Raw genomic sequence first — 27,451 nt, forward strand, 5'->3', positions numbered from 1 at the left:
TCTATGCTATTTTTCTTCTGTGCTGCTTCTCTTCTATATACAGTATATATTTAGATATAGATATAGATATAGATATATAGATATAGATATATACACACACACACACACACACACACACACACACATACATATATATAATGTAGTAATTTTATTATTTGATAAGATGGGCAGGACTAAGGTTGGGCTGGTAGCACAATAGGCCTGTGTTCTATCGGTTTTTTCTTTAGAAGATCTGTGAGAAACCTGCCCTCTATATTACCATTTTTGGGAAGCTTCTCTTCTTTGAAAAAAAAGAAGGTGTGAAGCCTAACAGCTTGAGGATGAAAAACTAAATTGGATGTTCCATAGTTACTGATGTTCCTTATTTAAAATAGTAGCTGCAGTATTCAGTAATTAGTGTAGAAATTACAACCTGTGCAAAAATAAATTCTATATTTAAAATAAATTGTGCTTTTGGAGCCATAAGGAACTTACTTTTGCAATAAGACAGTAATGTATAGATGCTAAACATAGGAAAATATAGGTTTGTCTGTAGCCTAGTGTGCCATTGTTGGATTTCTAGAGGGGATTTAATGTAGTACTATAGAGATGCCAGGCAATAATGGTGGGCAGGACTGAGGCTCATATGTGGATGGAGAAACTCAAGACTTTGTGATTTTATGGTTGTATTTGCGTAGTTATTTTGACAATAGCTTGAGCTTACCATTGGTTTCTTCCAGGATTTTTTTTTTCAACTTTCCAATCTAGCCTACAACTTCAAATTTCAATAGAAAAGAATGTATGTTGCTTGAAGTTGAACTATAGAGTCCTAGGTGCTCTGTAAGCTTGGTTGTTTGCTTGCAGATATTTCATTACCAAATAGGTAACATAATCAGTGCTCAAATAGTTAGATAATGACATGTTTGCAAGCAAACAACCAAATTTAAAGATCACCAAGGACTCCACAGCTTCTCATTACCTGGTGGCTTTCCATCCAAATGCTGACCAAGTATTACACTGTTTTACTTTTTCAAGATCAGCCCAAGTTGCCTACATGATGGTAACTGTTGTGGTAGAATAAGGTTACAAGAAGATAATAACATTTTGTTTATATTATTCTTGAATAGTTGTTGCTCATTGTGTCATTTCATATATTTACTTTACTTCCATTTCAGGGTTGAATAAGATTTGTAAGTTGAGTTGATCTATTTTGAAATAAATTATTTTGGGGGAGTTGTTACCTAAATCTTGGAATAGTGGGGGTTTATTTGTATAGCTATTGGTGTTTCATTTATTTTGTATGTTTTCGTCCCAGGGCTTAAGGTAGAATATGGTTCTGTATTCACCTTACCTTTTTTGAAGCAGGTTACAATAAAAGTAGAAAATGTACTATCTGGGCAACATTACTCAATATTCTGTGGTCAACTATAGACTTGATGTCCCTGGTTTTAGTCAGGTATTATGCCTACTCTGTCACACTGCTTGAAAAGGAATAGATTTTTCATACACACATAGAAAAGATAATTGGGGGAAAGATTTTTCATATACTCTACATGTAGAAAAGACAACATAAAGCAAATTGTCCTTCAGTGACTTGGAGTGATCCTTAGCTAAATACTTTTCATTAGGGCAGTGATCTGAATTAAAGAGCAAATCTGAATCAGCAGCTACCTGTATGTATACTTTACACCTGTTAGGAACACTTCGAAGCAACTGCATCTTTTCCTGGGGCCACCCAGCTGCCTTCTACAGCTGGCATGTAAACCCAGGAAAATTCACATTTAGCTTAAACTATTTCAGGCAGTTGGTACGTTCATCTGTGACTCAAATGTGTCATATCCTTTGAATTGCTGCCCAACCCTAATTTTTATGGCAGTTGCCTGAATATTGTACAGGTGAGAATGTAGATTACTCTAATAACATGCTTTTTCTTATCTCTATGACTGCTTTAGGTCATTTTTTTCCTTTTATTCTTGAGTGGTTCTAGGTTTCATATTGGTTGGGATAATATGTAGATTTGGCTACATATTGTATGAGTGGCAGTTGAGGCCCATTAGAATGAGAATGTTTTCATTGTTTCTTATGGAAATAATCCTAACTATCCATAATACCTCCAAATTGTTGGTGAAAATTTTCATGAGAACAACATTTACCATGGCCCTGTGTAAAACTCAGATGTAGCATCTAAGTACCCATGAAAGATAATCCATCTTGTGTATGTAAGAATTTGTACATATGCTATATGAAAAATGTTACAGTGTATTTACTTGGACAACAAAATAGATTGTCTAAAGGACTAGGGCTATTCTTTATTTTAAATAACAGTTTGATTTTTTTTTATTCATAACATTGATTTTAGACGTAACAGATGCTGTAAACAGGCCAACTGTCAGGTCCTTTCACACTTAAAAAGTTTGCTAGAGAAAAAAGTTAAGTAAATGATCTTCAGAAAAATTAGGCATGTTCTGAAGTATAAAACTGGCCTTTTGAGAGATTGAATGCAAATAGACACCATCCTTGCATCAAAAACACAGCAGAAATATGGTTGCTTATTGCAAACTTCACTTGGAATCAGCCCTCAGATGCTAGTTGGTTTTGTGCTTTAGCAGCACCAGTTTCTTCTTTGATACATTCATTTCTAAACTCAAAAGATAAAACAGCAAGAAGCAGCAGCTCTTTACACTGCTCAGTCACTCTGTAGTTAAAATACCGTAAAGGCAAGTGCTCTCATGATTTACCCAGAACTTAGTTTCTCCTTTCAGTTGAACAGCAGCCAAAGATCACAGCAAACAAAATGAGGACAATGATGATAGTGAAGAATGAAACTATCACCACTAGTCCCCCAAGAACCCAATCATCCGACAGAATCCGTGTTTTCATATCTTCTAGAAATTGAAAAGCTGCTTGATTTGCAGTTGGCATTGTTTCCAGGCCCTGAAGAATGCAGGAAATGACAATGTATATGTACACTTATTTAATTGACAATGTTTTAAAAAATTCTGCAGTCAAAGTTCTTTCCAGGCTAGCAATTCTCAAACAATACAGGTAGTCCTTAACTTACAACCAGCTGCTTAGCGACTGTTCAAAGTTACAATGGACCTACTTTCAGGCTACCTATGATCCAGATTCTAACTTCCAACAATCAAAGCCCCTCATTGGTTATGTGAGCAAATTTTGGGCGCTTGGCAACATGGTTGCTTTTACAGCAAATTACAGGTTCTCTCAGTCGCATGGCTGCATTTAACACAGGTGTTGCCAAAAAAATAAAAAAGGCACTTCCAGTTTTCGGCAAAATCATGCATAGCAAAAAAAATGGATTTGCTTAATGACTGCAGAATTTGTACTTATAGCCACATTGTTCACTTAAAAACCACTGCAAAAAAACAAAATTGGGTCAGTCATGTGACTGCAACCATTACAACTTGCAACCATAATGGGTTGGCTCTATTATAGTCATGTGTCAAAGGCAACCTGTAGAAGTGCTTAGAGATGGCTACAGGAATAAAGTCTTAGATACTATTTCCCACAGCAAGAAGAAACAGAGATGGTTAAATTGATTCTTATCCAAAGAAGAAAATATATTTAATTTTGTTTCTGTTTGGAAATTGCTTCCGGATTTTGTGCTTGCAATGGGGGGGAAAAATGAAACTGATTTTGTTTTTGCTGATTAGATAGGTTTGTTGCTATAGAAACAGCGAGTATATACTGTTGTTTACAAGTAAAAAGTTGAGGCTGTAATGTTGCTATCTTCTGTGCTAGAGAGTGTTGGAAGTTGGTGCCTTTTTCTTGTGCCTCTTTACTCCATATTTTCTCTTTTCCCCTCCTCCCAGTTTTTTACAACTTTTTAAATTTTCTTTTTGTATTTTATAATTAGATAAACTAATAAAAAATGTATGAAAAAAAGGAATAAGGTCACTAGATAGAAGTAATTCTTGTTTTATGACCACAATTGGGATGGGAATTTTGTTTGTTGAACCAAGCAGTCATTAAGCAAGATACCCATGTGACCGTGCTCAATGGCCGCATTTTAGGCTCTCCCAGTTACAGTCAATAAGTGATTCTGTGGGTCGTTTACTGGCGTGTGGGGTGCCTCAGGTAGTGGGGAAACCATATTGCGGACCGGTTCATGAAAATTTGCTGCAGGCTAGGAGGCTCTCACATTCTCACACATCTGGGAAGCCCAGGTCCCTTCCCTGCCCCACCACACTAGGGTGCATTAGCCTTTGCATTTTTCTGCAGCTGCTGACAGATGTACCCAGCAAACGCAAGGCACAACCTCCCTACCAGGACCTCCTCATGCCATTCTGCAAGTGGGCTCCATTCTTGCTAAGGTTTGGAAGGCTCCCTCTGCAAATCACATAATTTGGAGGGGGACCTTCTGAACCACTGCAAGAATTATCACATTTGCCAGGCTAGGAAAGCTAGCAAATATCGTCATTCTGAAGGCATGTCATATTTTGCTAACATTCTCCTTCTGACAGCCAGGATATTTAATCTCGTTACTTGTCACATTCCGAGCTAAGCTGCAGAACATGTTGCCCTATAATATTGTGGTGATCACAGATAGACTGAGGAAAAAATGAATTGAAGTACTGTTCTGATTGCTTGCTAGTGTGGACATGTCTGATATAGACTGCCAAAAGTTGATTGGCTGCTAACTAAACTCTGCTACTATTTGAACTTATAATGTGAAGACCTGCTAACTGTATTTCACATTGCACTAAGCAATAATGTGTTTATTCAAAAAACCTGGTTTAAACCAACTATGGTTTAACTATTCAGAATAAACTATTCTGGTTTATTCAAAAAACCATGTTTAAACCAACTATGACATAGTACATTGTGATGTGTGCTAGGATGTGTGAGCAATTCAGCTATTTTTTTACCCTCCTTGCAAATAACAATAGTGAATTCAGGCTGTCAGCTGATATTGTTGGGCATAATTTTTCCTGTGTCTGACAAATGTTAATGTTCTAACTTTCAAACAGAAATTTCTTGTATTTAGCATTTCAATTTTTAAGTGAAAGTGACATGGCTAATTATCTTAGTATGAAATGTCATTTTTTAAAAAGGCAACATTTTAAAGCCACTTTTACTTTTACAGTAATTTCCCTGATTTGTTTTCATTGAAAAAACATATGAATTATTCATTGAATCAGCAAATGTAAAGTGAACTGATTAAAGACTGAAAATTAAACATTAGCTGGATTCAGCCTGTTTATAATTAGTCTTGCTTTCCAAATTTTGCCTTAAATCTGGTTTGGAATGAAAAGGGGCGAAGTAAAATGTAAATAATTTCTCTATTATAGGGGCATACTCAGTCTGAATGTTTGAAATGTTGTCATTTATCTGCACATTAGTGACTCCATTTACCTGAAGCTTCCTTATAGTACTACACATTTTATTTTAAAAGGATATTTTATTTATTACTACATTCAGCCGATACATATAGAAACAACAAAAACCTTTCTAAAAATTTATCTGTGACCTTTCAGGACTTTTGGAAAGCATTTCCTTTAAAATGGTGATAACTTTGCCAACAGCAATTGCTTCAAATCTCAAATCCTTATAAAATAGCCATTTAGTTGTAATAATTTTAATACACTTGGAGAATACAAAACAAAAAGAATGACTCTGTTCTTACCTTTGAATAGATTTTGTCTATACTAGATGTGGTTTGTTTCTGTGAAAGTCTACCAAATGCACTCCTGTCTGCTAAAATACCTTATTTCACTTATGTGAATTGCAAATACAGAATATCTAATATAGGTATTTGTTCTTTAGTAAATCATTAACAAACCAATAGATTATTTCTCCTCCAATACAGAAGTTTATAGGGGACAGGTTTATTTGCAATTCTGTTGTTATAAATACTGCTGTAAAATTATTTTCGCCATCATTAATCTACCTCCAAAACTGAGTAGAATTTATCATAACTACAAGAAAAAGCACTCTGGAAAAAAAATCTAATTTGCTTGGAATTTCCCCCCCCCCCCCTATTTTTCTATTTGTTGGGGAATAAATTTTGGTCCTGGGCTATCTATTTTCTTATGCATTATAAAGATACAATAAAAGTGGCATTTGCAGTAAATATTCTGGATGAGAATGGAGAGACCCAGGTTCATATATTATTTACTTCTATGGTAGAAAGAAGTTGATTGTTTTATTAATTTTTCATCTAAAATCATTATAAATTTTCATACATAGGTTCCTTCTTGAGCAGGCAATTGTTGTTTATATTCTATAAAGAATATGGTAGTAATTTAGCTTTTGGTGCTGAATGTGTTTTATAACTTCATGTTAAAGCAATAAATACTTTATAGAAGTTTAAAGCCATAGTAATTCACCCAAAATGAAGGTGTGAATGATGACAAATAAATACACACTAGACTTTTCTTTCAGAAAGAAAGTATTAATTGTTTCACATGCCTTCATTGAAGACGGTGGAACTAGTATTTCAAAAAAGATGCTTATTTTTTTCTTTGCAAGGACTTTCTCAATACAACACACACTTTTGCTCCTCCCCCCAAAAAATCTCTTTAACAGATTTGTGAGAAAAGCAGATGTGTCCAGTAAAAAGGTTGAATACTTTCTCCTACAAGACTGCCTCCCTAATCCTTAAAAACAGTTGTTTTGGCCTACCATTGGTTTCAGTTTCTTTTAATCCAGCATTTTCTTCCAGTATAATACTTGATTTAAATTTATTATAGTATCAATGGAGATTCAGGATATTGTACATATTTTTTTTCTGTAGCGCACTATCATTGTATTGTTGGAAATGCTGGGCAATGATTTGGCTATGGGATCATTTTGTGTGGCTAACTTATTCTCTCCACAGTCTGGCAGCTGTGCAGTTATAAAAAAGCAGCCATGTTTGAAATCAAGTTAATCTCTGTGTCTCTGTGGTTGTTGAAGCTGTTTTCTTATTCCTGTCATTTGCACAAGGGAGTGACTTCTGAAACAGTGCACACCCAGAATAAATATACTGAAGGCTTTTCATCACTCTTCATCGCATATAGAAATAGAACTTGCTGGCAGATGTTGCTGAAATGCAGCACCCTGAATCTCTCATCTTTACTTATGTTGATTGAGGTTCTTCCCAATTATAGTTCTAAATGTCTGGGCCATAAGTTTCTCGTCCTTCCACTATGAAAAACAACTTCAGTTGTACCTTAATGCAGCAACATTTCAGGACAACTCGGTTGGATGCTTGATAAATTTGGTTTTGCAACTTGCCTGGGACTGCAGAAATTTGGAAGAATTAAATATTTGCAGGCACAATATATAATTGGTACATTGTTCTAAGGTTTAGTCGAAAAGGTATACAGTTTTAATTGAGGTATGGCATATATATTCAGCATATTTAAAGTGCTGAACCAGAAAAAGGGTTTATTAATCTATATTATTCAGAAATGTGGATTCATGGGATATTACTAGGTAGCTATGAGATTGTGTATTGTGGTAATAGGTAATCCTATTTCACGTTAAATTCAGAGTCAAATTGCTTTGGGGTAAATGAGATAGTTATCTATTACCACAATAGGAGTCTTAGCAGTCTAACTGTGGGTGATGACAGATATAGATAGTCCAATATCTCTAAAGAACAGCAGATATACTGTTATCCACCACCAACTTTTCTATTTCGATTTACACAGGTCAAGTGCCATTGATTCTCTTTTGTGCACATGTAACCCTCTTTGAAATCGATTGAAGCAGAAAGTGTCTCTTTGGAAAGGGATTTATACTCTATTGTAAGTTGTAGCTGGGTAGCTCATTCTTGGTTATGTTTTTGCTGTACCATTTAGCATAATGCTGTTGTCCAGCTGTTGCTCTCATTTCCTGAGTGAAACCTGCTTTCGCTTGTACCTTATCTGATCTCTCTGTATAAATTCACTTTAAAACACAGACTCCTAATGAAGGGAGAAAAGGATTAAACTGGAAACCTCACTGAATGATTGGAAGAGTTCCTGTTATCATGCCTCCTCTTTGAGTATAATCCAAGAGTTGCCTTTTTCCCCTTTGGTATATTTTAATTGCCTTAAATATAACATGAACCCACCACAACTATAAATTATTCATAAGAGGATTCATAGAGGACATATATAATTCTTACGCCCAACATAAAGTCAAGTGATTCTTTTGTTCCCTTTCCTTTGAGTTAAGGATTTGTCATATACAAAGTTTAAACAGAAGACATCAAAACATTTAAAAAAAGGCAGTATTTTTTAAAGACAAGAAACAATATAGCATTGTGAGCATTATCGTATCCCTTCAGTTTTCCTTGGGTATACAGCAGCTACAGCATATGTACTCTCTTTGACAGTTGTTTATTTTTTTATTAAGGAGGGAAGGAAGACTAGAGAATTTGTTGCTGCTTTTCTTTGCTGTCTTTGAACTCGTTTGTCATCTTCAAACCTGCATCATTTTCTGAATGCATAACTTGCTTAGATATCATGTCTGGTTAACTTAGCTTTAAATAATTGAGCAGAGGGGAAACCATGCTTCAGCATTCTGCTGAATGCTTGCATATATCTTGATCTCTCTGGGGCTTCTCCAGCTGTAATGTGGAAATGAAATCTGGTGTAACTTTCTTCTTCATGTTTGACCAGATTCTACATTTGGAATTTTTAAAATTGTATTATCTTGATAGGTTGAGGGGAGACAACTACTGCAAACAGTGCATCTTCAACATGTCAAAAGCCATGTCATAAAAAGAGTCCAATGTTCAGGTTCAATCTCTTTTTCCTTCTCTCTCTTTCTCTGTCTTTCTCTTACTTTATCTCCTCATTTACCATTATGTTCCATGGATTGGTATACCATGTTGGAGTCATTCCAAGTCTTTCCCCGATTTCTGTATTCTTTTTTAAATTCAGTTTTATAAATCATCTTCAGGCTGAACCTCAGTCCTTTTGGCCTTCTCTTTTGGTTTTCCGTCGTAGAAGCAGCTGCAGCAAAAGCTGCAAGCTACAATCATCATTGAAAGCATCGTAACTGAAAGGTGAAAGGAGACAAAGAATATTGGTTTTGGAAATGGACCAGAAATTAGAACTAGTCCAGCCCACTACACAGTGAGTGTAAGCCGATATAGTACAGATGTAGCTTTAGAAAGTAATTTCTGAGATTGCTTATAATGCCAACAAAATACTAGCTGATAAGAATTATTACTTTTGATACTCAAATTATAAATTGTGGCTTGATGTTTTTAATTGTTGAGCTTCTTGGGCTTAAATTTTTTGTTATGCTTTAGGTATAGCGGAATACCTGGTGCAGAAAAAGCATAAGCAAAGTGTTTTGTTTATGCACATTCCACCTGTCTCCTTCTACATTGACATGAGGAAAATTTTAGTGGATTTAGTTGCACCTCCCCCAAACCCTGGTTTTTCCTCTTTCCTTTACCACTGTAATAAATTTTCTCCTGGCCACACAAGAGAAGGGGAGGAATAGACCCAACAATTTGCTTAGATTTGTTCAAGCTTGTCTGCCAGCCTCTCCTTTTCACACTTTAACTTGTTCTTCAGCTGCTTTTATTCAATGGTTATCTTCCTAAAAATTAACAGGCCTTGATTAAATGTTTATTTGTCCTGTGAACTGTTTTACTACTCCTGATCTAGTTCGCAGCTGGTTCAAATATGCACATGTTATTTCAGAATATTTCAGAAGTAAATATGTTCCATGGAAATATAATCACAGACATTTCATACTGCTCCACACAATCTGCTTTCTAATGCTTCAAGTATCCCTTCTTTTTACACTGATAAATGTCCAGTTATAAACATGTATACTTCAGTATAATGTTGAGATGTGCATGTTTACAATTCAGATAGTCCTCGCTTAGTGGCCACAATTGGGACTGGCAACTGGTCATTAAGCAAAGCAGTTGTTAAAGGAAACCATTCTTATGATGTTAGTTCCTTTCTTTTTCTTTACAACCCAGCAAAGATGTGACGATTGCTTGTAAAGTTACTTTTTTGCCACTGTTGTAACTAGTAATAGCCATTAAACAAGGATTATCTATGCTTAGAGAGTGTTCATAACCTGGAACAAAAAAGATGCTAGCACAGTTTTTAAATCAAAAGCCTCATCCTCATCATTCTTACTTTGTTGATTGACCTTGCTGATTTGGAATTGTAGGCATTGTAGCCCTGCATATCTGAAGACATCCAGTTGGAGAAGTTTAATTTAAATATTGTATACATGTTACTATATTGAAAAGCTTTGCTATATTGCACTATACAGACTATCCCATTCTAAATTAAAGCATTTAGTTCCTTCTAAACTTTATAGTTTCCTATAAATCAGAAAAGATTTAAATTACAGAATAAGCTTATGGAACAGCACTATTTAGAGCTCCTATCAAACACAGTAGCTGAGCCTGGTTCGGTTGCAAGCATCAGGAAGCTAGATACTTACCAATGAATAAGATAATAATAAAAAAACAGACAATCTCCAGCGGGTCAGCTTTGGGTAGTCTCTGGAGCTTAAGCCATAATTTGTAGCCAATAGTACTGAGCTCGTTCTGAAATTCTTTGAAAGACATTCTGCTGTTCTCAGTCCACAGCTTGCAGCACTGGGGTACAGAGAGGAAGGCAGAAGACAATGTGTTTTGCTTTAGTTTCAGCTTGTGAGTGCCAGGAAAAAGACCTGCCTTTTATCTGAAGCCAGCAAAAAGCAAGATCATTAACAAAACAAGTTTATCCGGGCTGTGCCCCAGGATTTTCAGACAGCTGCTTGGATGAAGGCTCTCCAAAGTTACCCAAACATAAAAATACATTGAAAGCAATCAAATGCTAATTTGCATTTGTCTCATTTTAGAGTTGTAGCACAAGTGTAGCATCTCCTTGTATAGAGGCCAAACAATTAACCATGGTCATATGTGTCTATTTAAAGTATGCATGTTGTATCTTCATAGTATATTATCAATAGTGATATGATTTGTTCTATTTTGACAGCATACTGACAGTTAAGGGGGGCTTATAATTCACTTGCTAGCTTTTCTTGATCTTCCATTGAGAAAATAATCTGTTAGTGCTCCAGTTACTTCCATCTCAAAGCAAGCTTGGAGCAAGTCCAACATGAAGTGCATCATATTGCCTTTCACATAATAAATGATGTTCTAAATTCTACGTTCCATTCTACTAAGAAGTATTTGTTTCTGTTCCAGAGTTGTTGGGGTTCTATCTGCTACATGGTACATTCTGAAACCTCTAGTCTAAGAGTGGCATCATTATTTCATTCTGAATGTTCTGTTCAGTGTTTTATAGTATAACTTAGATTAGATATATTCTAAAACATAGCACAGAAATTATGGAGGTATAATATACCAGAAAATAATAAGAAAGGAGCCACAAAGAAAACATCTATTACAGGTTTATTCTTTTTGACCTAGCTACCAATTTGTTATGAGCTCTGTATTGCCTTTAAGCTGTTGAAAAAATGACAATGTAATAGCATGTAATATAATTAAAATCTCAAGGGAACTCCTTAACCTAAAGAATTAGACTAGCTCCAATTATAGTATTAATGGCATTGGACTTGGAAATGGATTTTGGCTACTGATGGTGGGGGGGATCAGGCAGTTTGAGAAAATCACCCTATCATTTGGGCAGGGTGATTCACAGAGTGTCCATTTACAAATCAAGGAGAGTGCTTCTCCTTACTTCCCCTGGCACTTCAGAACATCCTGTTTTTTTACCTGGGAAAATCTGAGCATATTTCTAAATAAACAGTTGGTTATGTGGAGGTCCAGAGATGTAGTTTTGAATAAAGAAACTGCTTGACACCAGTGCTTTAAAATGAGACTCAAGGAAGATTGGTGAATGTCAAAACAGATGTCCATAAAATAAATTGCCTATAGATATCACATAGCCTACTTTTTTATTTATGGGAAGTTCTTGTTATTTTACACCTTGTAAATATATTTATATTTATAAATATAAATATAAATATAATATATATATATATATATTTATTTTAAATTATAAATGGTAAATGTATGTAGTCTTATACTCTATGTGTGTTGGCAGAAATACGGGAATAAAATTATAAATACCTCAAATCTATCACATTTGAATCAATAATTGCTAGCATTATGTCAAAATAAAGCTGATATTTTTTCTTGTGTATCAAATATAGGGTAGAACTCATGAATTAGAGAATTATTATCTAAGCAATGTGTTAAGTTCATTTAATTTAATAGCTGGAGCAGTAAAGTGGATGATGGGCCAAAATACATAATGGTAGTTGATTGGTTGGAGAATGCGGGCTCCTGCATGAGGAAATCTACATTATGATTGGTTTCTGGATGTAAAGGGGGACTTTCCCTTTTTCCCGCCTTTTTGCGGTTCTGTGATTTACCTGATGATTTACTTCATGATGTAGTGATGTGCCTGACTATGTTATTTGTTGTAAATATAGATGTTAAATATATTTATTTATATAAAATTACAAGTTTGTGTCAGCATCTCTGACTTCATTGGGATACCTGCTGCACAATTCCCTAACAGGTTATGGGCCCAGAAGTTCCCTGACGTGATAGTAGAAAATTTCTCTGAGGTGAAACGTTTTTCGTGAGTCCTAGAAAGGTTGAGGATTATTGGCCTGTACAGACAGCATGAGGCTTTGTTGCAGGAATGGGAGGAGGATTTCCTTTGGCTCTTAGTAGGATGAATTATCTCATGGATCGTAAAGATGGATATGTTTCTGGAAAGGAGGATTTGTAGACGGTTGTAAGCAATCCTCCAGCAAAACTTAATGAGGAACAGCAAAAGCTAAATGAAAAAGCACTAGCCAGCATAATTTTGTGCTGGGAGGATAGTCAGATAATACATGTGCGTGGGCTCACATCTGCTAGGGAATATTTTATTTATTTATTATTTATTTATTAATTTGATTTCTATACCGCCCTTCTCCCGAAGGACTCAGGGCGGTTTACAGCCAGAATAAAACAGCATTAGCAAAAATTAAAACATTTTAAAAAACTGATTCTAAATTTGGCCACAATAAATTAAAACTATCATAAAACCCTCATAAAATCCCCACATTTAAAATTATGTTAGGCCAGCCCTGCATGGTGGAACAAAAAGGTCTTAAGCTCACGTTTAAAGGTCCGGAGGTCAGGGAGTTGACGCAACCCCAGAGGCAGCTCATTCCAAAGAGCAGGAGCCCCCACAGAGAAGGCCCTCCCCCTGGGGGTCGCCAGTCGGCATTGTTTGACTGACGGCACCCTGAGGAGGCCCTCCCTATGGGAGCGCACAGGTCGGTGGGAGGCTATTGGTGGCAGTAGGCGGTCCCGTAAATAACCCAGTCCTATGCCATGGAGCGCTTTAAAGGTGATAACCAACATCTTGAATTGCACCCGGAAGACCACCGGCAACCAGTGCAGCTTGCGCAGGAGAGGTGTTACATGGGAGCATCGTGTAGCTCCCTCTATTACCCGCGCAGCCGCATTCTGGACCAGTTGGAGCCTCCTGGTGCTCTTCAAGGGGAGCCCCATGTAGAGAGCATTGCAGTAGTCCAGGCGGGAAGTGACAAGGGCATGAGTGACCGTGCATAGAGAATCCCGGTCTAGGAAGGGACACAACTGGCGTATCAGGCGAACCTGATAAAAAACTCCCCTGGCGACAGCTGTCATGTGTTCTTCTAAAGCCAACCGACCATCCAGGAGAACGCCCAAGTTGCGGACCCTCTCCCTAGGGGCCAATGATTCGCCTCCAACAGTCAGCGATGGAATCAGTTGGCTGTACCGGGATGCCGGCATCCACAGCCTCTCAGTCTTGGAAGGGTTGAGTCGAAGCCTGTTCTTCCCCATCCAGACCCGCACGGCCTCCAGACACCGGGACATCACTTCGACGGCTTCGTTGGGGTGGTTAGGAGTGGAAATGTACAGCGAGTGTCATCAGCATACAGATGGCACTGCACCCCAAAACCACGGATGATCTCACCCAGTGGCTTCATGTAGATGTTGAACAGGAGAGGTGAGAGAATCGACCCCTGTGGCACCCCACACATGAGGTGCCTTGCGGCCGATCTCTGCCTCTCTGCCAACACCATCTGCAATCGGTCTGAGAGATAGGAGGAGAACCATCGAAAAACGGTGCCCTCCACTCCTAAACCCCCCAGCCGTTGCAGCAAGATACCATGGTCGATGGTATCAAAAGCCACTGAAAGATCTAACAGGACCAGGACAGAGGAACAACCCCTGTCACGAGCCCTCCAGAGATCATCTACCAACGTGACCAAAGTCGTCTCCATGCTGTACCCAGGCCTGAAGCTGGACTGAAACGGGTCTAGATAGACAGTTTCATCCAGGTACCGGGGGAGCTGTCGTGCCACCACACTCTCGACAACCTTCGCCATAAAACGAAGGTTAGAGACAGGACGATAATTTGCTAAAACAGCTGGGTCCAGGGAGGGCTTCTTGAGGAGGGGCCTCACTACCGCCTCTTTCAAGGCGGTAGGGAAGACACCCTCCGTCAAAGAAGCGTTGATAATTCCCAGAAGCCAGCCTCATGTAACCTCCTGTATAGCCAGTACCAGCCAGGAGGGACACGGGTCCAATAAACATGTGGTCGCATTTAGCCTCCCCAGTATCCTGTCCATGTCCTCGGGAACCACAGTATCTAACTCTTCCCAGATAACATTCTCAAGAACTGCCTCCATCATCCCACCTGAATCTACCCAATCAGCATCCAGACCATCCCGAATCCGAGCGATTTTATCGTGCAGATATTGTCCAAAATCCTCAGCACGCTCTTGCAAGGGGTCCTCCCGAGCTCCCTGAGCAAGAAGGGAGCAGGTCACCCTAAACAGGGCGGCTAGGCGGTTATCTGCCGATACAATAAGAGCGGAAAAATTCTCACGTTTTGCCGCTCTTATCGCCACTAGGTAGGTCTGAATATGAGACCTTACTAGTGTTCGATCGGATTCAGAGCGGCTGGACCTCCAATCACTCTCTAGGCGTCTTTTCCGGCGCTTCATCTCTCTCAGCTCCTCCAAATACCAAGGAGCTAGTCGAGATCGGCGCCGGGTCAGAGGTCGCAAAGGCATGACGCGGTCCAAAGCCCCTGCCGCCACCCTTTCCCAGGCGGCGACTAGTTCTTCAGCCGAGGCATGGGCTAGATCCTCAGGAAACGTCCCAAGCTCCGTCAGAAACCTCTCTGGGTCCATCAGGCGCCTGGGACGGAACCAAGGAGTCGGCTCTGTCTCCCTGCGGTGTGGGTTAGCGGTTCGAAAGTCGAGTCAAAGGAGCGAATGGTCTGACCATGACAGGGGTTTGATAACTAAATCCCATAATTCTAGATCATTCAACCACTGTCCCGAGACAAAAATCAAGTCCAGAGTGTTTCCCCCGATGTGAGTGGGACCATTAACTAACTGGGTCAGGTCCAAGGCTGTCATGGAAGCCATGAACTCCCGAGCCATCGCCGATATTTCGCCTACTGATGGCAGGTTGAAATCCCCCATAACCATAAGTCTGGGGGTACCAACCGCCGTCCCGGCTATCACATCGAGCAGTTCGGGCAGGGCTGCTGTCACGCCGCAAGGAGCCAGGTACGTAATCAGCAAGCCCACCTGCATCCCCTGACCCCACTTCACAAAGAGAGACTCACATCCGGCTATCTGCAGCACAGTGACCTCCCTCGGTTCCAGACCTTCGTTAATAATAACCACTACCCCCCCACCCCTGCCCTGGGCCCTCGGCTGATGAAATGCACGGAAGTCTGGTGGGCACATTTCAACAAGGGGCACCCCCCCTTCCATGCCCAGCCAGGTCTCCGAAATGCCCGTCAGGTCCGCACCCCCCTCTTGTATGAGATCAAAAATAAGGGGGGCTTTATTCACCATATTGCCTTGCATTACCCAGAATTTATGTAAGGAAGATGGCAAGTAGCAAGGAACTCTCACTAGAAAATTTTATAGAGCAAGGCTATATAGTCTGGAGAAAGTCTGTCAAATCACCTCCAGTTCATGAGGAAACCTTCCTTGAATTAGAAGAGCAAGGAATGGTGTTTTCAGAAGCACACAAAGTGTACATGCTGTGTTCCCTTGATGATGCATGGGACGTGTTAGTAGCCCTGAGTCCATGAAAAAGCATGATTTAACTGAGTTATGTAACCAGGAGGCTTTTGGAAGAAGAACAGAAAGATTAATGAGAAACATTGCACCTGAGAGTAACAATTTACAGCTCAGTCAAAAAAGTCGTGCATTCCAGAGAGATAATAAGGTGGGAGACAAAAATCTGTGTACTAAAAATGCTGGTTTGCATGTTGATCCACTCAACATATCCAGCGAAATTGCCCAATAAAAAGTTTAAAAGAAACAAACTGGAGAAAGACAGCACAACAACATAAGAAGGGAGACACACAGATTTCTGTGGTGAAGGCAAACAACAAAGACATTAAAGACATTTGGTTGTTGGACAGTGGGGCAAAGGAGCATATTGTAAACAACTTTTTTCCAGTCTGGGACCACTGCCCAGAAATATGTAAGCTGGCAAATGGTAATCATTCTTTTGTATAGGGGCAAGAAACAGTATATGTACCATGTATTGTAAGTCGTTTGATAAGATTTTGTGTGCCAGATTTAGATCACAATTTGCTGAGTATATCTTGGAAAGTGGATTTGGAGAATGAAGGGTATGAGGTAATTTTTGCAAAGAGTATGTGCAAAGTCACAAAGACTATCAGGGTGTATGTACAAGATTTGAAACGGAACAATTTATGTTTTGAACCAGAAAACCAAGAAAACTAATGGCAGTATGCAAACAATTTCTAATGAATCAAAGCATTTATTTGTGTGCATTTATTACACAGAAGACTGGATCATGCAAGATTGTGACAACTATTTGGATTATGCAAAGAGACCAAATTGAAAATATACCCTGTCAGCAAAAGAAGTGATAGGAAATTGGAAAGGATTTTTCAGTTAGTACATATTGATTTAATTGGCCCTCTATCTCCGTCAATGGGAGAGGCCAAATTTGCTTAGGTAATTGTTGATGATTTCTCAAGATATGGTATTGTTATTTACTAAAAAGCAAAACAGAACTGTTCAGCAATTTAAGCAGTGGGTAATGTTTGTAGACAGAAGGGTATGTCAACTACAGACAGACAGAGGAGCAGACTTCATGTCATGTTTCAGCAGTGGCTGAGAAAGAAAGGCATAACCCAGGGATGTCCAAACTTGGCCCCTTGAAGGGTGATGGACTTCAATTCCCAGAATTCCTGAGCCAGCAACTTGCTTATATTTCTAGCTCATGCTGGCTGGGGAAGTCTGGGAGATGAAGTCCACCACTCTTCAAGGGGCCAAGTTTGGACACCCCTGGCATAACCCATAGAAGAATGAACCTCTACACTCTGGCAAAGAATGGAATTGTTGAATGCAGAAATGGTGTGTTACAAACTATGAAAGATACATTACTAGCAGATGCAGGAATGAGTAAACTGTATTGGGGTGAGGCAATTTTAACTGCCAGTTATTTGGTCAATAGACTATGGAGTTCAGCAATTAATGAAACTCCATATTACATGTTATATAAAAGACAACTATCCTTGGCACATTTAAGAATCTTTGGCAACAGTGCATGGGTGCACATTCCCAAGACAATGTGGAGGAAAGGACAGCCAAAGGCAAGGGAAATGAAATTTATAGGTTATTAGTCAGGATCAAAGGCATTTTTGTGTTCAACTGTAAATGTTATTATTTCATGTTCTGCATATTTTTCAGAACATGAGAATTGGGAAAAGATACATACCAGTACTGAAATTTTAATGCCTGTTAGTCAGAGATCTCCAATGAATGAACATTCACACAGGCAAGTTAAACAGGAATCCAAGAATAGCTTAGGGTTTGTCTATAGCTCGGGAATGTTTGGAGAGCAAAATTCCAGTGAAACAGGAAGCATTTATTCTAAGAATGGCTGAGAGAGCAAACAAAGATGTTCCTCCAGAAAGATTCACAGTTGATGAGGTAAAAACTATGTGACATATTTTATGAGCCCCCAAAATTACCAGGAAGTATTCAATTTACCTCTGGCAGAACAAAGGAAATGGAAAGAGATAATAGATAAAGAAATGTTGTCTATGCAAAAATGAAGTTTCACTGCAATGGGGTTACCACAGGGAGAAAACCCTGCACTGTTGGCTGCAGGTGGATTACAAAACGAAACTTTTGATGAATGATGAAGTACAATATAAAGCAAGATTAGTTGCTCAAAGCCTACACAACAACACTGATTAAGAATTAAAAGATACTACATTTAAAAGGAAACATGGATTTTGGATTGCATTTGCAACCATCAAATGAATTGGGAATTGAAATGTTTTGTAGACTGATTGGGCTAATGATGTACCTTGTTTCCCCGAAAATAGGACCCAACCGGAAAATAAATCCTAGCATGATTTTTCAGGATGCTCATAATATAAGCCCTACCCCCAAAATAAGCCCCAGTTAAGATTGTCAGCCAGATGGGTGCATTTAGTACCATATTTTCCCCAAAATAAGACCTAAACAGAAAATAAGCCCTAATGCGTCTTTTGGAGCAAAAATTAATATAAGACCTGGTCTTATTTTCGGGCAAACACGGTACAAGATAGACAATGTCAAGATTTGTTGTAATGTTTGCAAATACACTATTGGTTGGAAATCTAGAAAACAGACTTCAGTTGCCATTTTCACAGCTGAGGAGTTCATAGCATTGCCAGAATTGTGTTCAGAGTTAACATGGTATGGTGCAATTGTTACAGGATTTGGATATTGAAGAGAAAGGAGCTATATGGTCGAAGAAACACAACATATATACAAATGGCAACAGGTGAGAGTAAAAACCGGAAGCAAGCATGTTGACATAAAATATTGTAATGTCAGAGAAGCAGTGAAAGAAAATGTGATAGACCTAATTTATTTATGACAAAGCCATTGACTATACAAAGACACAAAGATCTTGTGAAACAACTTGGTTTGAAAATTTGAAATTTGAAAACAGCAATTAACTGTCTTCATACAAATCTTGGAATTCTAAGCCATTCTTCAATCATGTATAAATACTTTTGCAAACTTAAGGATTTGAATTGGCAAAAATTAGGTGTTTAGGATTTAGTGTGAGAAAGTAAAAAGTGTCTCATTGCAAGGCTTAGGAAAAACTTGGAGCATATGATAATTAATGGTGGCTTGTGGAATTGCAGGTTAAGGAGACTTATTTTTTCCTAATTTGTACATATTGATATTTTTAGATGTAGACTTCCTTTGCAAAGTCTATTTTAGATGAAGATTTCCATTGCAGTATCTATTAAAGCAATGAAAAATTACTAGACTAACACAGTGAATTGAATATAAAGCATATTCTGGAATTTGTTAACAAATTGGATATTCTATATTAGATTTTCCTTTTATAAATTATGGTTGAGGATTTGGGGAACTCCTCTCATTCTCTATTTGGATGCAGCTTTTAAAGCCAAAATTATGGAGTTATTTCTTATTCCAAGCAAAATACATAATAAGCTATGCATTATTGTATGCATTTTATTAATAAACAATTTTTCATAGAAAAATCCAGCCACTTTAAATACAAACTGTCTTTAAGCTAGCTTTCTTCTCTTTGAATGCTATTTTCCCCATTGAAATGCAATAGGAGTTCAGCTCATATAAACATTCATTACAGTGTGAAGCAGTCTTGATATTTTGTTTATATAATGGTATGCTATAGTAAATGTCTATGGAGATTCTCAGTCATCCAGATCATTGTTGTTCCAAATACGGTTTTTCGAGAGGCAACTGGACTTTCTGGTTTTTCTTTGAAGATGAAAGAACTATAGGATGCAAATGATCAGCTGTCTGCAAGGAGTATAAATCCTTCCATTCCCCACCATCCAGCCAGAGCTGAAGAAGCTTCTTGAATGAGAAGCGAAACGTCTTCAAAGAAAAACCGGAAAGTCCAGTTGCCTCTTGAAAAACCACCCTTGGGTGTGCTATAGTAATGATTTTAAACTTGTTTTTCCTGTATGCTTTCCTGTCAGGTGGTAATGAATTGCAGGTACTCAACCTTTAGGTTGCTTCTCTGAACCTTGATAATGGAGCAGACTTCTTTCTCCGGAATATGCTCTGTAGAAGGAATTTCTTAGACATTCTTCCAAGGAATATTCAGAAGTTCACTGTCCTTGGTAGCAGGTTATTGATTCTAAGACTCCACTAAGTGAAATAACTATGTTTTGTGCAGAGCCCCTTCACCAACTTAATCTCAGCATCTGTTTCACCTTTGTTTCATAAAGGCACTACTGGTTTGAGTGGACAGTTCTGCAGGTGTCCAGATGCCAAATCATAAAGGGCTTTATAGGTTGAAAACAGTGCCCTAAATGGTATTCAAAAACCAATAGGCAACCAAGACAAGATCTGGAAAGCCAAGTGTTGTATAGTCTCACCTTCAGGAGGCCAGAAATTATGTGAGTCACTATATTTTGAACTAATTGTAATTTCTAAATAGCCTTTAAATATTGCCCCAACTGGAGTACATCATAGTAGTCTAACTGGGTAGTGATGAGGTACTGAGTTACTGTACTATAGCCAGGTTCTTCTATCCCAGGGTCAGGTCACAGCTGGCACACAAGCTAAGTCCTTCTGGCAACAGTTCCACCTGCTGTTCTAGCCGGACCCCAAGTGGTGAGCCTGCTCTCTGCTAAGTATTGCTTGCCCTTTAAAGAGGCAACAACAGCAACTCTGACTTACTTGGATTCAGCTTCAGTGTGCTCACTCCCATCCAGACCTTGATTGCCTCCAGATACCAGGAAAGAATGACAACAGAATCTCCCTCGCGACCTGAGGTGGTGATATACAGTTGGTTATCATATGAGCTCCTTGTTTTATGACGTTTGTTCAATGACCATTCAGGATTTACCATAGCACTCTGTGGTATAGCACTTGTGGCAGTGATGGGGCTGAATTAAAACTTTGGGTGCAGTTCAGGTTGCTGGTTATCCTCTTAAAAACCTTATATGACATGGGACCTGGTTATTTGCGGGATTGCCTTTTCCTAAGACTGTCTGCCTGTCTCACTAGATCAAATTGGATGGCCATGCACCAGATCCCTTCCCTAAAATCTTGCTGTCTCCAAACTCCATCGTTGCAAAATTTGTTAATATCTTTGTGGATAATATCAAGTAAAGAATAACATCTTGTACTCTCCTCCACTTTCTGAAGGAGACAATGGATGGCAAGTTATAAATTTCATGGAAGGTCCATGCTTGAAATGGCTTGCTCTTCCAACAGTAGTTGTGGCAGCCATCACTATTTTTTTTTTTTGAAATATGTACAATTTGCTTTTGTAAATTATTATCCAGTTTCCTTGGTTAGGGCAAACAATGGGGGTACCAATAATAATATGATTTTGTTAATGCAATCACTTATTTTAATCCAGATGCTCTCTACTGTATCCCCATGTTCTTCCACTTAGATTGCTGATCTGATGTAGTTGGATCAGCAAGCCTCCCATTTTATTACTATGGGAAAAATCTTCAACCTGCAGCATGAGAAGAACATGACTTGTTTAGGAGGCTGTATTAAGTTCTTCTAATGATAAAGCATAGTACATTTATAGCTATTTGTGAATTAGGACACCAGTACTTTTGTACTTTCTTTGTGTTTGTTGAAAAAAAAAAGTATGGTTGGTTGGCTGGCATTCCCACTTCTAAAACAATCGCTTTCACACTGAATGTGATATTTTGAGAGCACTGATTACAACAAGTGACTAAGATTAATTTGACACTTAAAAAATTTATTTGAAGCTTTAGCTTTGGCATTTTGGGCTGCCTGCCAAATGGCAATTTCTGTATGTGACCTGTGAAATGAGAATAAACAGGGAGAAGAAATTTTTCAAAAGACAATAATTGAATGATATGAATAATTGTAATGGTTTCTTCACCAAAAAAAAGCTACCTAGTTTACCAGGTTTCATTACTGACCAATCAAGAAGCTTCTGGGCATGCACAGATCACCCATGATGACGCCATGGTGGGTAGGCGGAGGCTCCCGCCAGTTTTACTACTGGTTCTATAGAACTGGACCGAACTGGGATCAACCCACCCCAGGGGAAGTCTTCCTCTAAGCCACAGAATTAGTGGCTCCTGATGGAATCTAAGAATGACATTCTTTTATTAAAACTGCTAGTTGCTTATACTAAACAATTTGATGCGGGGAACACATTGTTCATTTTCTCGCCTTATGCACAAGAGCCTAACACAGTCTGGCTAGCTAGCTTAAAAGAGCCTTTCTTAAGTGTACTCCTTTGAACAAAGCTTGTCTGTTGTAGGGAGTGGTTTGAGAATGGGTCAATTTTTTGGGAAAATAAGGAAAGCTCTTTTAATTAGCAAACATTTATACAGATGTTTTTGTATCTATTTTTGTATGCACGTATTCCAGAATGCCTGTCTTGCCCTAAGAACCTGAATTAGGGGATTATTATTTTTGCTTCTTACTCCTCAAGAAGCAGCACTGGATGACAAATCAGCAGGTTAAGGTCATATGCATACATTCAGATCTTTACTGGGGTGTTTGCACAATGGCCTTAGAGTGCTTTAGCCCATTGTTTTAAAGTGTTGTTTCTTAAAATGAATGCAGTGATACAGATATTCAAGAAGATTTTCATGAAAAGGGTCAAGTCCAAATACTTACAGAAATAAAGGTAAATTTTGTTTTGTCTTAATGTTTCATGTAGGTATTGTTCAAAGTTTTTGTAAAGTGAATGACACATTATGCTAGCCTGTTGTTTTGCCTAGCCCTGATAAAAGCTACTTGGTAGTTGTGTTTTAAGAGCAGCAACTTCAACATGTAGGGATTCCAGCTTGCTGGCAGGAGAATTCTGGGAGTTGAAGTTCACATATCTTAAAAGTTGCTGGGCCTGAAAAATACTGCTCTAGAAGACCAAGAGGCCTCTTTATTACATGACAGCTGGCAATGCAAGCAAGGGTTCTTATGTTGAGACATGTGTTTTAAATTGCATGTTTCCTTTTAGCTGCTGCATACATTCCTGGCCAAATGTTGGATGCTTTTCTCTTCTTTTGGCCACAGAATGTTGGACTGTTTTTCCTCCCTGTCTTTTAGCCTTCTCTGGAATCTTCTTTTTTATTTAGCCTTCCTTCCATTCTCTGTTTTCAGCTAACAGCAAGTGGTCTAGCTAGAGAGAGAGAAAGGTCCTATTGTGGAGAATTTAGCTTGAGGCTTTTCTTTCCATCAAGAGTGTAGACTTATTTGAAACTTTATGCTGCATTGTCACCCAGAAGTGATTGCAGAACCATTATATCAGTAGTTTGGTATAATTAGCTTCATGTACAAAGAAAAAGGGGGGGTTTGATTAATTTTTATCTCCACCAACAAAAAGTGACTAAAGTATTTCAGTAAGATAGATCCTTACTGAAGCAAGCCTGCAAACCAGTATGTTTGAGCAAATTGTCCATTTTTAAGCACAGAGACCTTATATGGTTAAAATGATCCTTTCCACAATGTGTGAGTCCTGTAACAGTATTATTCAATTATTTCTTATGTTGTCACACACCTTATGATCAAGTATCAGAAGGTTTGAGAGTGTGAGTTACCCCATATTACACAGTTATCTAAATCAGGATCAAGGGTAACAGAGTTTTAAACCTCCAATTTATTCTCTATGTTGTTGCATATTTAGAAAAAGCTAATACAAAAGATAGTTTGGAAGCCTATATTGGCAACATCCAAAATGAGAAAAACTTTAGTTTTTAGTCCTCGATTATTATGGAAGAACAATTAACGAATGGAAAATTTATGCAGAAAAAGTAAAGGCAATAATGGCAAGAAACTTAAATGACCGACCTACACAGATGGAATTATTTATTTATTATTTTGTACCCCGCTTTATATTTTTGCAAATAATTCAAGATGGTGATCATATCCAGCATACCATCTTCATGTTTTCCCCACAACAACATTGAACATTTAGCTGACAGAAAAGGATTTCTAAGGACAAATATTACTCACATAAATCTGTTTAAAGATTAAGATATTCCTCAAAGAGTTTTCCATTGATCTCTATCCTTTTGGAAGTGAAAGGAATATGAACGTACGTGTATACGGTCTTTTCTTCCTATGAGAGCTTGCCACTGAAATGTTTTGTATTGATGGGGAAAAAAACCCTGGTTTTGTAGGTCTAATAAGCTTCTCAGATATTTAAGTTTTCACTTGTTCCAATTATAATATGTTAGTTTTAGCTTTGCTTCTATTATATTTATCATTAACATCTTTAAATGGAAGGATGAGATATAATATAAATAACATAAATAAAGGACTGCTTTACAATGTGTTTCGTTCTCTTGTGTATTTGATATGAAGTGCCCCTTCCTAACTAAATGTAGTGTGGCAACTGTTGCCTCTGTTTTTATAGACTTCTGGATCTGTTTGTTTTGTTTGGGACTGCTGTTACAAACTATCTTGAAGCCGCAGCTGATGCCAAATTCCTAAGAAGGCCTGTTGTTTTTTAATTTCTGCAGTTTAACTGCTTGGTGCTCTCATTTTTTAAAATTAATCTCCCTATAACTCTTTAGATTTTGAAGAAAATTACTCTCTCAATTAGTTTTTACATTTTGAAAATCAGTTTTGAAAGTCCTCAAACTCTAGGATTCAGATTATTTTAGCCCTCTGCCACAACTGATTATTAATTTTTTAGACAATAACCTCTGTGTAGGTGCTTAAAATCTATCATTGAAACATGTACTAGTTGTTGGTATTAGATGGAAGCTCATATTATCAGGCTTGCATAGAAACGGAAAGAAAATACCAAATTGTACCTCAATGTTCCTTTATTAAAAAAAAATTCCCTTTACACAAGTCACCCCAATTTTCTTACAATTTGTTTTCTTGGACAAAAGCTCTTCAGATTCAAAGCTGTCTTTAAATCTTTTAAAGACAATAGCCTGTTAGAGTTAAAATAATTATGTATTTTAGTGTAACTTGAAGGGTAACAAATGTATTGCAACATATGCTTTTGTAGGTTAGAGGTCTCTATATGTATATATTTAGAAAATGTATATGCTGTCAACTAGATTGATGCCTTTGGCCAACTTACAGGATGCAGTAATAACATATACTAACAGCACTTGTTACAAACAAAATATTAAATCAGCTTCAAAAATATTTTACATGAAGAAATATAGTATAAATATGTATAATCCTAAAAATAGGTTGAAGAAAAAAAATCAAATTTATAATATTAGATCAAACCAATCAATGCATGTTTCCAAATACAGATCTTTTTTAGTGAACAGTAAAATGAACATTTAGTTAATGTGAGTTAAGTACCCACATTCATTTGTTAGCACAAAGTAAATGAGAGAACAACCATATTTTTTATTGTACAGTGGTCTGTGCCATGATTTCTTTAGGTCAAATTTACTAAGTAATTTAACAGAGCTTTAGGCTGGTCTTTTGAAGATTTTTGGAGGAATTTTACAGATTATCCACAATGTTTGGAATGTCATCCTACAAGTTTATGGGAGTTACCCTTTTAATGCTTCATTTTTTTCTTACACAGAAATTTGCCAATCCAGACAAGTTAGAGACAGGAGTATTGGCATATTGGTGGATGAGCATCAGCAAATATGTCATGCTTTTGAATATGCAGATAGGCAAAATATTAATATTACTGTTCATTTTGGAATGAATTTGTTCTTATTGTATCTCCCTTATATAGCCCATTGTGACCATGTCACTAATTGATCCAGTTTGTTTTTTTTTAAATACCTGCATCATTCAAACATCACACTAATCTAGTCAGTGCTTCTTAATAAATAAGCTCGGATTTCCATAAAATACCAGTCTATTTTGAAATTATACTCTGCTTGGGCTATGCATGCTTCAAAAGATATTTGACAGAAGTGTTTCCATCCTCAAACAAGCACAGCATCTCTGCTATTTCTTAGAGCAGTCCAAACCGAAGATAAAGATGTCACTGTTTTAAAGAATATTACTTAATTTAATGCAACTCTTAGAGCATCTGAAACCTTTTCCTTTACATTGCCAACACAACAGTAATAATAAATTACACATCAACATAAATTCACATTGAATTCCTTGATAACTGACTTTGTTAAAAGGTATTTATGCAGCTGCTCCCTTCTGACACTGCTGGAGAGTGAAGTAAAAGCATACAAATTTTGATATTTTTTCCCCTACTTGGTACAATGGCCAATTCTGTGAGTCAAATTTCAGCGGTTGTGCAAGAGCAATAGAGCTTTCTTACTGAAGACAACGATTTCAGCCTCTCAGAAAAAAAGTGCTACAGTAATAACGATTGGCAAGTTCCAAAATATTCCTTCAACATCCACAGCTGATTGTCTGAAAATGCCTTATAGACCAAGACTGGGAAATTCCTGAAAATATTTCTTAATTTTTTGTACATAGTAGCAGTTCATTTGTGTAGGATAATGCATACATTTCAAACTAGCAAGGAATCTATGTTACTTTATCTTGCATAAATGACTATGGGTGCTCAAGTAGTAGTTGCTATTTTTCCTGTTACCAATTTAAGTTCTGGTGCTGAGTTTCTAAGAAATAAGAATACAAGGGAACATGCAGAAACCGATCGGTTAACACACTTTTCCTGCAGTGCAACTTTGCCAGCCCAGCAAAAAGCCTTTATCTCCCCACCCTGCAGTCCTCTGCCCTGGTGTGTTCTTTTTACACACTTTCCTCTCCATTTACAAACACTTACGTTGAACTCTGTATACAACTGTAAGTTGAACAGATCAGTCTTCCTCTGTGATTCTGTTTGAGAAGAGCTTTTCTCCAGCGGGGTTGAAGAACTTTGTTTTCTCTGTCCTTTGTATTTTTCTGTCACTGCTCTTTCATGTCAGCTTCCGTTGCATTTTTGATTCTCAACGCATATCTCCCTCCTCTGTTTCTCTTATCCTTGTTACTGACAGCCAGCTGCTTTCTCTGCCTGCCTGCGTGTGCGTGCGTGCGTGCTGGCACTCTCCCTTTTTGTTGTTAGTATCCTGGAGATGTAAAGTTTCATATTACATATTCGCCAAGAAGGGGAAAAAAAACACAACTGGAGTCTCACTATTGCCACAAGGTTCCCCCCCAAATCAAGAGTTGTTACAACTTTTTGTGTAACCCTTGACTGCATCTGAGAAATTTCTTCAGCTCTTTTCTCACACTGTCTGGGCAACTCTTGAGTTCTTTTCCACATCACTGGAGACTGCTAATTTTGTGATGGGTGTTAGAAAAAGAATGATTTGCTCTTAGAAAAATCAACAGAATGGAAGAGATAACCGAAAGGCTGTTCCTCAACAGATACATGAAGATCTTTGCAGGTTTATTTTTCTCCTGTGAAATACTCCATGAAATAGAATCAAAATGCTCAGTTTATGCAATGGCTGTGTCCTCCCATGGGAGTGAGGAAATAATTCCATAGTTCACAAGAAGAGAGGTTTTGAGAAGAACTGTTAATACATGGAAG

The 27,451-nt window shown here is 37.8% G+C and overlaps 2 protein-coding genes across 11 annotated transcripts in view; one reads left to right on the top strand and one right to left on the bottom strand.

The window, feature by feature from the left end:
• RECQL5 (RecQ like helicase 5) overlaps positions 1–27,451 on the top strand; it is a 62,310-nt gene that overhangs the window by 10,214 nt on the left and 24,645 nt on the right. The window contains exon 9 of one of the 9 annotated variants that reach the window (XM_058166111.1): positions 18,723–18,943. The exons of the other annotated variants lie outside the window; for them this stretch is intronic. Within the exon in view, the coding sequence (XP_058022094.1) occupies positions 18,723–18,822 (100 nt within the window). The 3' untranslated portion in view covers positions 18,823–18,943. Of the gene's footprint in view, positions 1–18,722; positions 18,944–27,451 lie in introns of those variants that run through there. 9 annotated transcript variants of the gene reach the window in all.
• SMIM5 (small integral membrane protein 5) lies at positions 83–27,075 on the bottom strand. 2 transcript variants are annotated; one of them, XM_058166115.1, is made up of 4 exons: positions 26,702–27,075; positions 20,698–20,787; positions 10,390–10,546; positions 86–8,970 (listed from the first exon to the last, which is right to left on the bottom strand). In XM_058166115.1, exons 3-4 carry the CDS (start codon positions 10,514–10,516, stop codon positions 8,855–8,857), a joined length of 243 nt encoding a protein of 80 aa, XP_058022098.1. In that variant the 5' UTR covers positions 10,517–10,546; positions 20,698–20,787; positions 26,702–27,075; the 3' UTR covers positions 86–8,854. The 2 variants fall into 2 exon arrangements, with proteins under 2 accessions (XP_058022099.1, XP_058022098.1); XM_058166116.1 differs by lacking the exon at positions 20,698–20,787 and having other exon boundaries at positions 83–8,970; positions 26,702–26,832.

This window comes from Ahaetulla prasina, chromosome 2 (assembly GCF_028640845.1).
Source record: "Ahaetulla prasina isolate Xishuangbanna chromosome 2, ASM2864084v1, whole genome shotgun sequence".
NCBI classification, from domain to species: domain Eukaryota; kingdom Metazoa; phylum Chordata; class Lepidosauria; order Squamata; family Colubridae; genus Ahaetulla; species Ahaetulla prasina.